At 39.0% G+C, this 16,144-nt stretch overlaps 2 protein-coding genes across 2 annotated transcripts in view; both read right to left on the reverse strand.

The window, feature by feature from the left end:
• The window catches only part of arb2a (ARB2 cotranscriptional regulator A), a 159,393-nt gene extending 158,156 nt beyond the window's left edge, over window positions 1-1,237 (reverse strand). Inside the window, exons 1-3 of the mRNA XM_015001986.2 lie at window positions 1,169-1,237; window positions 472-612; window positions 249-350 (exon numbers count right to left, since the gene is read on the reverse strand). Coding sequence (XP_014857472.2) covers window positions 249-350; window positions 472-592 — 223 coding nt within the window. The 5' untranslated portion in view covers window positions 593-612; window positions 1,169-1,237. The remainder of the gene's footprint in view (window positions 1-248; window positions 351-471; window positions 613-1,168) is intronic.
• A 1,880-nt stretch (window positions 1,238-3,117) lies between these two features.
• kiaa0825 (KIAA0825 ortholog) overlaps window positions 3,118-16,144 on the reverse strand; it is a 134,985-nt gene continuing 121,958 nt past the window's right edge. The window contains exon 23 of the mRNA XM_088008953.1: window positions 3,118-4,318. Within this exon, the coding sequence (XP_087865079.1) occupies window positions 4,135-4,318 (184 nt within the window). The 3' untranslated portion in view covers window positions 3,118-4,134. The remainder of the gene's footprint in view (window positions 4,319-16,144) is intronic.

Here is a 16,144-nt window from a genome sequence, read left to right on the forward strand (position 1 = left end):
CTTTCATATAAACTTGGTGAAATGACTCTAATGTTGGCTGAAACAATGGTTTGTCTGTATTTTAATGAGATAACTGTCAAGATAATTTGATAATTATCTACTTACTTTCCGTGGATGTATAGGGTAATTAAAGTTTCTGCATTCCGTTTTATTGAACAGACCATCCTGCTAATTGAACCTATTGTTTTAGTCTCTTTGGGTCGGTTCTGTACTACCTACTCCTCTACACAATTAATAAATGTACTTACTTTCATTGAAGGCATATTCAAACTCCTCCAGTGTTTTAGGGAAGGTGAAAGGAGGTTCATCTTTCTTCATCAGTTCATCTAAATCTATTCTTGACAACAAATCTATAAGCAAAGAAACATGGGAGGTTAAGAAATAAGTTAACACAAATTTAAAACTATATAGTGACCGGGCCCTATATACTATCAACTCCAACCCAACCCCTCAGCATAGTTGTTCATTCACCTTTGAGCGCAGTGGTTTTCTCCCTGTCCTCCTGGCCAGCGACCTGGGCCATGGTGATCCACAGTATGTACAAGGCTGATGTGGCAGAAAAAAGACGAGAGCGCATAGGTTCGTCCCTCATACAGATCACTGAGAGGAAACCTGCCATGAATCAGGGGAAAACATAGAGTAAGAGAAAATAATATTTATGCTGGCTTTTGTATTACACGCATATGTGTAGCTGCTAGACACCGTCGTACTTATTAATACATATTAGTAATTGGGTGACTTATTGCTGTCATATACACATGTATTTCTAATTAATTAGCCCAAGGATTAAAAAAAAACACAAAAAAAAACACTTCTATTATATAGTAAGGACTACTCAGGCAGTTTCCACACGTGCAGCAACCAAGTTAATTATGCACACTCCGCGACATTTTTCTTATTTTCAAAACCGACCAAAGATTTAAGTATTTCTTCACGCCCACTCGGACAGACCCGTGACTTTGTCCACAATAAACATCTGTTTGATGTTTCGCAGACTTAAAAAAAAAAAAAAACAGCTGCTCTACTTGGAACAACTGCGAACAGATACACTAAGATATATTCGTCTGTTTATTCACACATTCACTAAAACCAAACGTCATAGGGAGCTTTACAGAGCACCGGGCTGTTCACTGCAGATGCATGCACACTTTATGTTGAACTCACGCACCATATTTACTCAGCGACTGTCCTGTTGCTGCTGCTTCCTTCAAATTTCTGAAACAGGAAGGACTCTCAGCACAGCAGCAAGCAGCGCGTGAAGCTTCCGGGTTACCGGGGCAACGAACTGGAATGGATATTTAAAGGAACAGTAGCACAGCAGCAGCTGTCGCGACGTGCCGAACAGACAGCAGATACTGTGGCGGAAATATAATTTTGTGTTTTTGTGCTGGACTTCAGGGTGTGCGCTGAGTTCTCTCTCCCTGTCTTTTACAACGTAAAATTCAAATAACATAATGTTGTCTATATAATGTTTAGATCTAAAAACCCTTTACAACATTCATCCATCTGCAAAGGTTCGAACTTTTATTTAAGTATTTACCAGGTCTGGATAACAATAAGGGGGAAAAAATAAATTGTGGCAAAATGTGCATTTGCTCATTTTGTCCTCTCATCCCTTCTCCATCCGTCCAGATACATACATGTATATTTAACAACTAAGGTTATCTGGATGTAGATACAAAGCCTACATCCAAACGCTGTAGGCTTTGTATCCAACCTTTAGAGAAATATTGAAAGGGATTCATTGTGAATTTTCATACTCACTTTCAGGACTAAAAACTTTTTCGATCTAGCGTGAAAAAGACATGAATTGCATACAACAACTTTGTAGCTTTAATATTTTGTAATTCTGTAAGCAAATATTTTCAGTACTGTAACTCTGAGTCTGAAACTGGTGTTGTAATATGTAATGTTAACAACATATTTCTCTGTTGTATAACTGTGTGAATGACTTTTTGTTGGGATCTTTAAGAGAAGTTTGTATGAGTGGCAATAGACAAATCAAAAACAACAAAAAAAGAAATCTGCAAGTCTTTTGTGTCCAAGCAGCCAAAACACTTGGCTGAAAGCTGTGTGCTTTGTGCACTGATAAAAAAAAACAAAAGACTTTTGTGAATAAAAATCAAAATGGAATTTTTAATTAAAACCACATAAAAGCAAGAGTAAAGTTATTTTTGCTAGTTGAACCAGGAATCTTTGTTTATAGGTGAAGAAAAGTATTCTATGACAAAAATCACAACAAATCAAAACCAAACAAAAGCAAGACAATACTTGCTGAATTGTCTGTTTGAAATATGGCAGTTGTCGATCAATTGTTGTTTTGCTGGTATTTGCCAGAAAGTGCAGAACTTGGAATCTGACAAACCACAACCAAACTTGAACACTTTAAAACCAGTGCAACAAAAACCAAGATGTTTTCATCAGACAGTATTTATATACAGACTGAAATTTAACATTTGACCTCTGTCAGACTGAACGAAAAGAATCTGTGAATAGCAGTTTTCAAGCTTTGCCAGAGATCCTGCTTTGGATTTAGGTCTGGACTTTAACTGGTTCATTTAAAGACATGACTATCATTCGATTTACTACTGCTTTTCAGTTTCAGTCTCCTGTGGCAACATGACTTTTTATGGGTTTCTTTCAGCAATGAGTCTCTCCCATGAAGGTCAGATTTATCGAAGGTACAATTATTTAAGTTATAATCTGTCCTTTCAACAGATTGGCTCACCTGAGCTGTAGATCTCTGCAGCTCCTTCAGAGTTACCAAGGGCTTCTTGGCTCTCCTTACCCAGCCTGTTTGTTGAGGTGCACACCTGTGTCTTTGTGTTTTTGCTGTGCCATAATCCTAATGAAGGTTATTGTTATCACATAACCCTGCTTTAAACTTATCCACAGCAATATATATAAAGCTTCCTATGAAACAACTGTGACCTTACTGACATGTGCAGTACTTACTGACAGGTAGGAAGAAAATGAAGATCAAAAGTTAGGTTTTGTGTATTTTCAGCAGAAAACTGTTACAAAACAGTTTAGTTTGACTTTTTTTTTTCACAACAACCACCAAACAAGTTTTATTATTAGGCCTACATAAAATATAAAATCTATAAAGACACAAGAGTGGTTGTACCATTTTATATATTTCCAGAGTTTCCAGATTTTGTCTCCGTAGTGGTCTCCCACTTTTCATTGTAATATCTCTACATTTACTTTTAATGTTTTTATAGCAACATATTTTTCAGTAGCAATAGTTCATATAGTAGCATTTAAAACTATTGTTTTATTCAGGCTAAAGAAAAGGAGCAATTGTTTTCTTTTTTATTTGAAAATTAGATATTATACCATTAAAACGATAATCCAATATATAAAAATGACATCACAGAGATAATACTGTTTTATCTAAAAAAAACAACCACCTTACTGAAGTACAATTGTGGCTGTATTTTAACGTGTAACATTTTACCTACAGTGCTTCACATAAATAAAAAAAATATAGACACATTTAGAAAAATACAATTAGCAGTCATCGTACACGTGAATATTTTTCGAGTTTCCACTAAATGCTGACTGATAATTTACGGTGTGGCAGATTTCTGGAACACATCAAAAAAAATCAAAAACAGGTAATATTTTGCTTCCAAACTATATTGTTTGATGTTTTCTTAAAAGAAAGCAAAAGAAAGCATGCTGACAGTACTCTCTCCACCCACACAGTCTTAAAACACATCAGCTACCTACGGTGATCACACAGTCCTATCTTGTCCCAGACAAACAAATCGCAACTCTTTATTTCCCGGAACTGGTTTCTGCAGATGTGCTCCAAAAAGATGAAAACGCACCTGATGCAGCATTGAACGGCAGAGAGGATTTGTCTCAGGTGTGTGCAGACAGAGGAAGGCACCAGCTCGTGCTCTTTTCTTTTGTTTGTTTGTTTCTAGTGGAGTTTTTTTTTTTTTTTTTTTTTTTTCCATGTTTTTCTGCACATACATGCAAATTTCCAGTACATGCACAGGCCAACATATTCCCACAAATGTGTGAACCGGGGTGCACGTACATGTCCACAAACAACCACCTTGAGAGCGCCAAGAGAATATAAAAAAAATTACTACATAATAAAAACTCCGACGCTGTGCACTGTTATTGGGCAGTACTTTTATCGCAGGGCTCTGCTTCCCCCTGGGTCTGATTTGTTGGTGTCTCATCAGTTCCAGAGGCATCTTGTGGTCCCGCGCTGCAGCAGCAAACAAAAAAGGCTTTCTGAAGTTCTTCCACCATTGCTCTCTCTCCATCTTCTAGCTCCGCATCCTCCTGCATATCCCACCTGGAGAGCAAAGAGACACAACAACAACAACAGCTGTTATTTTTCAGCAAACAGTTCTGAGGATTAAATGAAAAACCACATTCAGCAAAATCGTCTTAGTTTGACTCCTATATGTCGTGTTTTGACGCATTAGGACTTTGCCAACATATTCAGTAAGCTCCCAACCAAATTGGTGTTATCTTTCTATATCACGCCTCTAAATATATCTCACAACCATGAGGCACCACGTGCCTGATTTAGACTCAAACTAAACGTCTATCCAAAACTCATTTTGGTGCCAGATTTTGTCGCCGACTTATGTTTGTATACCCAGAATATCTGTTCAACATATGTAAAATCTCAAAGATTGTAAACTCTGTGTTACCACACGCATCGGTACACAGAGAAATTGACTGCTCTTGCATTTTCATGTGTTTTTAGAGTCTTTTTTTTGTTTTGTGTCTTTTCTCTGAGGAAACATTGTTGCTGACTAATAACACGAACCACACCTTGTTCTCAACTAGGACTCCTTTTTTTTCCCCTTTGTGTTTGCAGTTTTAGTTGTGCCAAATTCTGCAATCTTACACATGTGCACAAAACTAATTCAGAACATTAACTTGCATATTTTCCAACAGTCGAAAAGTTAAAAGAAAATATTTGCTACTGCCTCAAAGCCCTTGGACTTTCTTAGTGAACACAACAGGGGATTGTGAAGATGTTTTGATCAGGATTAGATTATGAGACAAGCCCCGGGATGTTTCATGGAGAACTGTTCAGTTCACTATCCAAAAAAGGATAGAGTAGTAGGTCAGCTCCTTGTTGTGAACTCCACCAATATAGTATTTATTGAAGAATAGAAAAGAGAAAGTTATTGGTAAAACAAAACTCTAAGAAGTTCAATTTGTTACAAAAGAATGGAAAGTAGGGTGGAGGCTTACCTTCCAACAATACAATGGATCTAAACAGTAAGCTGGATGTACAATTAAAACGTTTAGCTTTGATCATAGCCTAACAATCTATTGATATGGCCTAGTCAAGGTCAATAATTTGAGACAATCTTTAAAAAGATTTGCAAATTGATATTTACAGAAGATCTCCATCCGCTCTAACCGAATCTGAGCTGTTTTACAAAATAGGCAAATTTCTAGTTTTTGCCCCAAAAAAACTTCACCCAACCTTTATCAAAGTGTTGATATAGGTTGGGTGGGGGAAGACGGCGTGGTTTTATTTGTCAAAATCTTTGAAAACAACATATGACCACATCTTTGCATTCAAATTATTCATTACTTTATATTGGTCTTTCACAGTAAATCCCTATAGTCTTACTGAAGGCACAACAAAATGTAGAAAAATCAATGTTTAAAAGTTATTTTTTTCAAGGCACCGTAGGTCAATGTTTTCTACAAGTCTCTCTGATTTCTACCATGGACAAGTTATCATTCAGCATCTTCAGAGCAATCCCAGTTTGGGTAACAAAATTTTACGGAATGAATTGATGCGGCTTCATCCCGTTTAATCGCGTCCACAGTATGTCTTCCTTATACATTTTCTAATTCTTCAAGCTGCAGAGTTGGGTGGAGGGCTTCGATGTGAGGACATCAAGGTTAGTCTCGTTGTAATTCACTCACAGTATTTCGATTGAATCCCTTGACGAGCGACTGTGGTCAATCAAATCCACGAGGATGGGCTGAGGGCCATCTTTGAGCCGCTGCATTACACTGCCTCCACAAAAGAATTATATCTGTTCAACTGCAAATGATTGCATTTTCATTGCAATCTTTCCGTCCCCTTTTATCCTCCCCTGCCTCCATTCCTATTTCCCTCTACAGCCTCTGTGAAACATGTGCTATATATTTGTGCTTTGTAGATGTGTGTGAAGTGTACAGTGTATATAGGGGTGGGGGGAAAGGAGGCAGGAGATGAAGAACATCATATGTGTTCAATGCAAACTAACATTCAGAGCCTTTGAGGGAGTTCTAGTCTTTGCGACAGATTGTGTCTAGACCAATTGGACATCATCTTGGCTCATTTGAATGCAATTTAAGCATAGTAATTGCCCTCCACGAAGTGGGTCTGTTTAAGGAGTGTGCATTCTTCTCTGCATGCTCAGGTCATAAATCTGTGTTTTGGGTCATTTGTGTGTAAGTTACTTTTCTTACTACGCCTTTCCAAAGTTTTCACATCTTTCAAAGTATCCGATCGTTTTTGAAGTGAAAAGACAATTCTCCGTTATTTTCAAATAAAATCGTAAAAATATGACATGCATTGTTTATTCTCTCAATTACAATTACAGCTGCAAGTCTTCCTGAGTTTTTACATACCAGATTTGCACATCAAGAGACCGACATGTTTGCCTGTTTTTCTTCCATAAGTTCCATCAGACTGAACAAAGAGTGTCAATGAACATTATTTTCCAGTCTTCCCAGATATTTTCAGTTAGACCAGATCATTTTAATACATGAACATGCTTTGAGCTAAATTGTTTGATTGTTGCTCAGGCAGTGAGTTTAGTGTTTTTATCCTGCAAATGATCCTCCAACCCAGTCTGAAGTCTTCTGCGACACCTAACAGACTTTCTCTCTGGATTGCTCTGTATTTAAATCTTCCCACCTAATGCTTGCCAGCTTCAATGTGATTGCTGAAATGGAGCATTGCCATGACAGGAGGATACCACCAAATTGTTTCATGGAATTGTGTCTTCAGCAAGATGTCCAGTCTTTTGTGCAGTTTTTGGCCACAAAAATCTGAGTCAAAAGCCCAATTCTGGTTTTCACAAGCCAGAACCTCTTCTGACCCTAGTGTGCTGTGTCCCTTGGATGACTCGTAACATGCTCCAAAGGGACTTAGTTGTGGAGTGCATGGCTGATATTCCACTGACTGACTATTCCACCTGAGCTATTGGTCTCTACTGCTCCTCCAAAGTTATCCTGGGCCTCTTGGCTGCTTCTCCGATTCCTGCCGTCCTTCACCCTGTGAAGTACACTCGACGGTCATGTTTTGGTAGGTTGCAAGTTATGCTGTACTCTTTCCATATTTGGCAAATGGAGTGAATGGTGCACTGAAAAGTTCAAAGCCTGCTTTTTATAGAACCTCTCACAAAATATTTATGTCATATACCTACAAGCAGCACACAGCAGTCACCTTTCAGAAAGGAAGTTGACAGTGCTGGACAAAAGAAGTTGTGATGCAGCTTTGGCATCAGCAGTGAGCACGAATTCTTCCCATACCGTTCTTTTCAAAGCAATATCAGTGGAAGACCTCATGTTGGGATCCTTTTTGTCTGAACAAATGAGTCAAATTACAATTATACACCTTTCTGTTTATGCTTTTATACCCTGCAGCTTAGCTGTCCAACAAACCATCACCATGTCACTCCCTCAACTTGAAACACGAACTTACTTCTAAACAGATCAGCCGATGCAGGGCTGTGAGTACCTCACTATGTATGTCATGGGCATAAAAAAGATTAGATGTAAAAGCAGATTCTCCACAACTTTACCCCTGTCCATTGTGTTTCTTGTTTATGATGCTATTAGTTCCCTATGGTCACTTTTTATATTAAGCCTACATCCCTTTGTTTACTTATAAGGTGTCATCTGAAGGTAATGGACTTTATTTACAGATATCAAAGAGAAGTGGACTGAAAACAAGCTCAGACAGCACTTTTCAAATTTTCATTTGTCACAATTATGTGCCACTTTGTGTATGTCTGATGCCAAAATCCAAGAGTTGGTGGCTGTAACATGACAAGATGCATAAATGTTCCAGTGGTGAGACTAACTCATCGATCCATAGAATGAGAAGATTGAAGAACAAAAGGGGAAATCACACAACTTGAAAAGAAGTTACACCTGATGTTTTTGTGAGTGACAAAGAATAAAATCAGTTCTACCGAATAACCATTATGAGATTCAAAAACTCCCACATTCAGAACAATACAAATGTCACACGGCATGCAGAACGAGCGTAGCAATTGTACGAGGGAGAACAGAGAGCCAGAAGAATGGCACCCAATAAAAGAGGGAAAGAGGAAAAGAGAGAGAGGGGAGAGCGGAAGGAAGACAGGAAGGTACGGTAAAGGTTTTTCAATGTTTAATTTTCAAATAGGATTAAGCAGAATGACATTTAGCTGAAGGTTACATGCTCAGCATTGTCTTAGCTGATATTGATATGCAGGAGGCACCCTGCTTGTCACCGGGACAAACACTGTTGATGAATGAGAAGTCTTTCCCTAGGAAGGTGTTAAGTGCAAATTTGAAATGAGAGTGAGACAGAGGTGGGGAGAGAAGGGGGGGGGATAAAGAGAACACACACACACACACACACACACAAATCTGCGTACATACAAATAGAATTACCACAATAGTTGATGTAAACTGTCACTAGATAATGTTGGCAAAACTGTAAATTGGTGCGTAAGGTAAAAGGTTGCTGATTTGCTGGGACCGGTTGATCTCGTGGCTGAACCAAACACACAAGGCGCTTTGTTATGTGCATCTAATTTCAACAATCATGACACAACAACGCCTCTTAGAAATGCATAAGTAGGCTAAAGTTGACAGTAACTTCACTGTATCCTCATTTTGGCAACTTTTTCCCCGGAATTTACATCTTAATAAGGCGAGTCTTACCCTTTAATTCTTATGGGCTCTGCTCATTTCTCATGCATTAATACTGGAGCTGCTGACTTAGCTCTTCCTCTGAATACAGAATAGGACACACATATTAAGACTCATATATTTACAGGATTGATGCCACGAGAGATTGTCTCAGAGTGAGATGAGAAGGGCTGGTTCGCATCGGTTTCAGTGTGAGAGCTGTGCCCATCACGGGAAGGCTGCAGACATGAGACGGGCAGCATCCTTCCTGCTTCTTTTAGCTTGAAAATGTATTCGAGATCTTGCCGGAGATCAAGCAATAAAACACAGTGCAGATAAAACCTCCACAAAGCTGTTTCTCTGAGTAACAAAGAACGAGAGACGACGAGTAAAAGAAGTACTGCTTGCACTGAACTCGGTGCAAGTGAGCAAAAAGACAGAGCGCTTAGATCACGAGTCTGTGGCCAGCGGTTTCTTTAGCAGCTGTCTGTGGTTTCTCTCAGTGTCGGGGTGTTTGTACCGCTCTGGCTGCAGTGCCTGCTCTGCCACCGGGACCTCTGTTTGTTTAAAAAGGCGCGCCTGTCAAACAGAGAGCGCCACCGACAGCCAGACGCTCTGCTAAATGACTCTGACAGCAAGCTCTAATCAGAGGCTTTGCACATTGCCACAGGGCCTGGAGAATCCATCATAACCCAGGCCTAAATATTTAAAGCGCTAAACTTTCCAAAGGTCAGGCCTTTCCGTGGATGCCAGGGCGACATGTGTCAGTGAAGTGCACAGTGAAGTGGGAAGAGAAGCACATATCAACGGGGACACATGGAGAAATACAGAGCCGGCTACATTCATTGGATAGATTATGGAGAATTCTGGGTTGCCCCTTCTGCACTTTCCTGTTTAGCTCACCCACCAGGTTTTTTTTTTTTTTTTGGTTTTTTTTAAGATTCAGGTATGGGAGCTGAGATTTTGGGCATTGAGCAAGGTCAAAGTTATGTCTGGTGAACAATTTCTGTGAATTTTCTCTCGCATTTCTGCCAAAGGCAATCAGAATTTTACTAAAAATCTAAGGTGATTATCGACCAAAATGGTAAACTGACGTTAGTGTCTTCTTAGTTCTACTTTTATGTGTTTCCACTACTTAATGCTCAGCTTGCGGCCAGATCATTCTATTCTATTCTATTCTATTCAGTTCTATTCTAATTTTTCAAAGTTTTTACTTCACGTGTTCATGTTTCTGATGCATTTTCCTGACGCATCTTGAGGCTTTTTACATATCTGTAATATAGGTGCCAATAAATGTGAGCACTGGCATTTAAATGTTTGAATTGTACACATTTGCCGCCATGTTACAGACATCCTTTGGATTGTCAAACTTTGAATTAGCATTGCCGTTGAATTTGAAAGCACTTTCTCAGATTTAAATAATTCCTCAGCCATTTACATCACAGACTAAACGGCTACAACAGGTAAAGGCGTCTCAGAAAGAACACTCAGATTGACTCCATCGTCTCCAGAAACATTACAAACAATACGTCAAGCCTCAGCTTAAAGCCATAAAAATATCCGGCTTTCTGACAGCAGCAAGCAAGCAGTGGTGCTCTCTAAAGACAAATGAACCTCTTCAGCTACGGCAACCTGACCAGAACTGGTCTTCCAAACTCAAGCAGAAGCTCTGTGGTGAGATCAGGGCGCAGAGCGTCTGGTTATGAGTCAAAAGGTGAGAGCGGATAAATGTAGAAGTACAACATGTGGGCACAGATTGTCAGTGCGTGTTTAAACAGAATAAGACTAAGTAAAATCTTATCTTAATTCATTGCAATTCAGTTAGCATTTAGTTATATAGTTCTAAAGATTACACAACAAATTATGTCAAAGGAAGTTAAAAAATATGAATTAAAAGTTAGGGGGAAAAAATAAAACCACAAAAAAGAGCAATTAGATAATAATGGATGTTGTGGATCAGAATTTAGTTCATCCAAGACAACTGATGAGTTCACAATATAGGACAGGAGGTCATTTCTTTTGACTCGGTTTCCAATGAGACGCAAACATCCAATTCAATTTGGGTATGTGCCTGTGCGGGGCTATAAGCCAGAGGGAGATTGTAACTGACAGCCATTGGACAGCTGGCTGGATTTGAATATTGACGAGACAGAGACTTGACAGAAGGGATTATGCTCTACCTTCTGACTTACTAGCTGCAACACTGATCCATTGTATTGTCAGATCAACTCAGCATCAGATCTACAGTATGTCCGGGTGACGTGGCGTTGCCACTCAGTATTAGACCCTACCTGGGATCCATCTCAATATAATCTCAATACAAAGTGATGTCCGCTCAAAAGCTGCAGGACACTTGGTAACACAGCCAGGACAGAAATACGCAGTATCAAACCAAATCTACGTCAAATAATGGAAAAAAAAATAATTCAATACACACAAAATAGACTGACCAACAGAGTTTGCATTACAAAACAAGAAAGAATGACAATAGCTGAGCCTGTACAGCTTGAAACTAATCTGATTCAAAAACGGCTTTTTTTTTTTTTTGTAAATATTTGAATAGGTCTGCTTTTGTGAATGCATTTTAGATAAACAAACAACAACTTTTATGGACTTATTTATTTATGACATTCAGCATTTCACAGAATCAGTTATGGCAAATTTGGAGATGTCTGCATTTGTTATATATTGCTTTTTCAGGATGGATGCGCACATTTTTGCACCGAAACATATTTATCCCCAGGACACAAACCTCTGTCCATCCTGAATGTATTGATCTCTGTACATTTCCAACCTGCTTATACTTTAATACATTTGAATGTACAGATGAATGTTAATAAAAACATTCAGGTATCTGGAAATTGACACAAAGAATAAACCTCATTAAACTCTCCTCATATCTTGGTAGATGTTAATGATTTTTTCCATTATGTCATACAACAGAAATACATCATGTGGACTCTTCCAGTGAACTAAAGTATCATGAATTAACCTTTTTGATGGCTTACAAATCAATGAAATAGAATTGTTTCAAGGCATAGCTATCTCAATGTCTATCTAAACAAAATGCGTGGAGCATTTGCGATTCCCGCTCCCGTTTTAGAGCCATCACTCCTCTATAAACCCTGTAACAACATTTTTACCAGTGTTGCACTGAGAAGTAGCTCATGTAACGAGCTCAGCAGGTGTCAAGTTCCACCAGGTCTTTGCTAATTACGGCTGGCTAGTCAAGGAGCTGAGTAGGGGAGTCGTAGGGGAAAGGGTGCTCTGTGAAGTGAGAGCTGGGGAAGCTTGTAAATTGCAGCTCCGAGGAGGAGCTGCATCTTGAAGGCGGCGCCGAGTCCACCCAGGAGTTTTGCACAGCTGAATGGTTGCCATAGGAGAGGTATGTTGACAAGGGAGTAACAGTGCAACATCATAACTAATTAAAGTATATTTTACATAATATTGCCCCTTTAACATGAAGTAATTTTCTGGAAATGTTGTATCTTCTATAGTATGCCAAAACCGTATTGCCTATGTTGTTGATCGAATAGACAATTGATTGGATGGGTGGGTGTTATGTCACTGACAGAAGAAAAAAATCTGAAAGAATAAATATAAATGTGTTGGGATTGCCAAGAGGAAATGTTATATATGTTTTTTCAGAAAATTAGGAGCAGACAATGAGTCACAGAGTCTGCAACTCATGGTGTGCAATTTTAGTAACCACCACCAGAATCTATTTCTGAACTCTCACCACATGCTAAACTACTGGTAAACCTGTCTCCAAGGTCTTCAAGCTTCACACGAACGAATCTGCACAACTGTTAATCATGTGCATTGATGTTTATGTTTGTGTATGTGTGAGCGTGCATGTCAAAGACGCTTTCTCAACCATATCAAACCGGTCTTGTCTCCCACCAAGCAGACATCCTCCCATCTCGAGGGCCGTCAAGAGCAGTCAAGTCATAGATGGCCTGATCAAAGGGCCTCGGACAGATCTGTGAAGGCCCTTTGAAAGGACATCCACAGTTACACAAGCTGACACGCTTTTTCTTGCTCGAGCACAAACTCGCATCTAGCCTCTGAGGCACGCGTGCTCACATGCGCATGTACAGAGGGACTCACACAAACACAAGACTTCAAACGCAGCATGGTCTCAGGCTCCAAGTTCAAGCAATAATAAGCTAATCAGAAGGCACAGGCTGGCTTTTTCTTAAATCATCAAATGAAATGTCCAAGAACAGACAGATGTAAAGTAAAAGAAGTAGAAATGGGGGGAATCGGGAATCGTTTTAACATTGCAATATTTTAACCGAAGTAATCTAAAAAAATCTGACTGGATGGTGTAAAACATATCACAGATTCATAAGACAGTGGAAAATACCCATAATTCAAGACATAATTTAAGATGTACAAGAGAGGCAGCACAGTGTGTGCTGTTGCAGCAGTAGGGTACGGGAAGTTTTCCTGTCTGTTGGATGGAATCGGCAAATACTTACATTTCAGTGGCTTGTAATTATTAACTGTGGAAGTTGTTATTGACTGTCCAGATTAGAACCTAGTAAGGAAGACGTTAGCCTGTCATAAATCCAAATCAGTTAAAGAAGGGATACCTAATCTACAAAGTAAAAGTAGGCATGGAACAGGAAAAAGGATGAAATGGCTAAGAGAATATAAAACATCAGGCAACATTTTGGGAAATCATACAATTATGACAACATTGAGGAACATTATTATAATATTAGTTACAATTCATTTTCCCAGTTAAGGTTGAGCATCTTCTCAGCCACCAAATGCTACATAACGGGTGGGAATCAGGAGCAGTAAAAGTTCATCTAGCTAGCTAAATATAACATATGCAGAACACGGAACCATATGCAATGACCTAGCTAATATTTCATCCTAATTGTGTTGTTTTACCATTGATATTGATATTGTAATGAATATTGAGGCTTTGCTAAGTTGTGCAGCTCTATGGACAGTACTGTTTAACAATATTCAAAGATTTTGCAATGAAATGGGCTGCAGAAGTGAGTTAATAACCAACCCATACGGAGAGTAATTTACCAAGACAGACAAATTCACTTTGCAGTTAAACTAATTAAAGATTACACTAATCAACATTTATGATGCTGAATTGTGGTTGTTTTCAGAAGTAGAAGTTATCCATTTGGGTAACTCTTTCTTCTGCTTTTTCCCCCCAGTATGATCTGCATATTCAAACCTGTCATGCAATAAGCATGTGTCCTTTAATAGCTCAGCCATTCCACACAGTATAAAATATGCTAAAATAGTCCTTCAAAAAATCCTGCTTAGATAAACAATTAAGTTTAGTTTGTAGTTCTCCTTTTAATTTGTGTAATTTATCCCCACATATAAACATTTGAACTTTTAAGTTTGCAACTGTAACGAGACAACAAAATATTGAAAGGGTTTGAATACTTTACAGAGGCACTGTATGCTGTGGCTGTGGATGGATTACAGTGTGTGTTTTCTGGGCCAAAAACCCCTCGTCTCAGGCAGACACCTTTTTTTTTTTTTTTAAATATATTTTTCTTTCAAAGACGTCAGACTGTATGTCATGTGACCAAATATCTCAAATCCCTTTGCTTGGCTGTTTCTCACTCCTAATTATTCTCTCTAGTCATCCAGGGGAAAGTTTGTGTAAATTTGCAGTGGCTTAATTACTGAATAATTTAGGCCATGCTCCAAATTAATGTAGACATTTCCATATTAATATGTTTGCCTTCTGATTCAACATTTATTTGTACTGTGGACAGGAGGGTAGCAATTACCATGGCACGTCATAGCGGTTGTTCTGTTATTTCAGACATCATTATGCTGCTTGTCCACCGCAGTGTGACTGTGAGTACTTGTCTATAAGACACAGCTTGATACATTCCTCAGATATGCTCAATGTTGCTCTGTGGCTAAGATCTTGCTCGGGGAGAAAAGAGTGAGGGGGCACTGCTCGTGTTTGACAAGGTGAGGTCCAATTTAGAACAGCTGCTGTTTTTGGACGCATTTTTATATGCAGGAAAAATGAGGACAACAGCAAGTATCCAAACACCTGCCAAGTCCACACACTGTCTCCTGGTCAGTGCAGTAGTACAGGCACTGAGGTTTCTGTGTCCCAGAGGGTTGACAGTTCTTTGTTCCTTTTATCTCGAATCCTGACCCACCTCTCCCTCCACCTTGCCTCTCTCTTTGCTTGCCTCCGAGTCTCCCAACTGTTTGGCTCTTGTTAGGAGCTTGGCTTAACAGGTTGGCATCTTTCACTGAAACAGCACCCCCAGAAGAAGTTGTGACACTGAGAACAGTGGGCATGTGCAGGCACTTCGATGGTGTGTGTGTGTGTGTGTGTGTGTGTGTACGTGTGTGCGTGTCTGTGTGAAAGGGAGAGAAAGGGAGACCTTTCTTTCTTGAGCTACAGTAAATTATTACAGTGAGCCCCTTCGTTAGGAAAGCCAACAGTCTCTGCTGTGTCCTATGTCTCCCTGTCTGACACCACTTCCCAAGTTCCCTTCACATGAGGCAAAACAAATATTTCCATCAGGGAACAAAAACTGCCCTCCTATATAAATCTATTCATAAGGTTGAACATAAACAACTTGAAAAAGTTGATTTTTAACAACAAATGTCTTTGGTCATTATTACAAATCAGGCACTTCGTGGCATAAATCTTAAATGTAAATCCTTTTTTTAAAAATGTGTTGACCTGATTGGATGTGTAGTAAGTAGGTCAGGTATTCGACATCGGCAAGTAGCTGCTACCAAACCAACATTCCTGTAATGCTCCAAATTTTGTAGATGTTTCTAAAGCAGAATTGGATGATGTCAGCAATAGAACAATGACTTAAAAAAAAAAAAAAAGTGTAACGTGTCCCTTTCCCCGTTTTAAATGAGACACACACCTTATACTATACTTAAAAAGAAAAATGAACTGGGAATTTTGTCAAATTAAAAACAGCTCCAGTTAATTTTGATCCAACAATGTCAGATGTCTCAGACAGCTGAATATAAAAGGGTTCAAAGTTTGCAGCATCAAAGTAAGTCCAAACTTTAATCCAAAGAATGATCTCACCAGACCTATAGTCTTTAAATGGTTTGGCCGAAGTCCAGAATGAAATCTTCCCGAAAATCTGTGGGCTCACCCGAATAAGAGAAAGCACTAGCGTCCTCAAAATCTGGCAGATTTGAAGTACCAGCTTGTTTCATTATGTTCTTTTCCCCCAATTATTAGATTTATTTGTTTTTAGATTGA

This window comes from Poecilia mexicana, unplaced genomic scaffold (assembly GCF_051168715.1).
Source record: "Poecilia mexicana isolate PSO_F unplaced genomic scaffold, ASM5116871v1 scaffold_9, whole genome shotgun sequence".
NCBI lineage: Eukaryota > Metazoa > Chordata > Actinopteri > Cyprinodontiformes > Poeciliidae > Poecilia > Poecilia mexicana.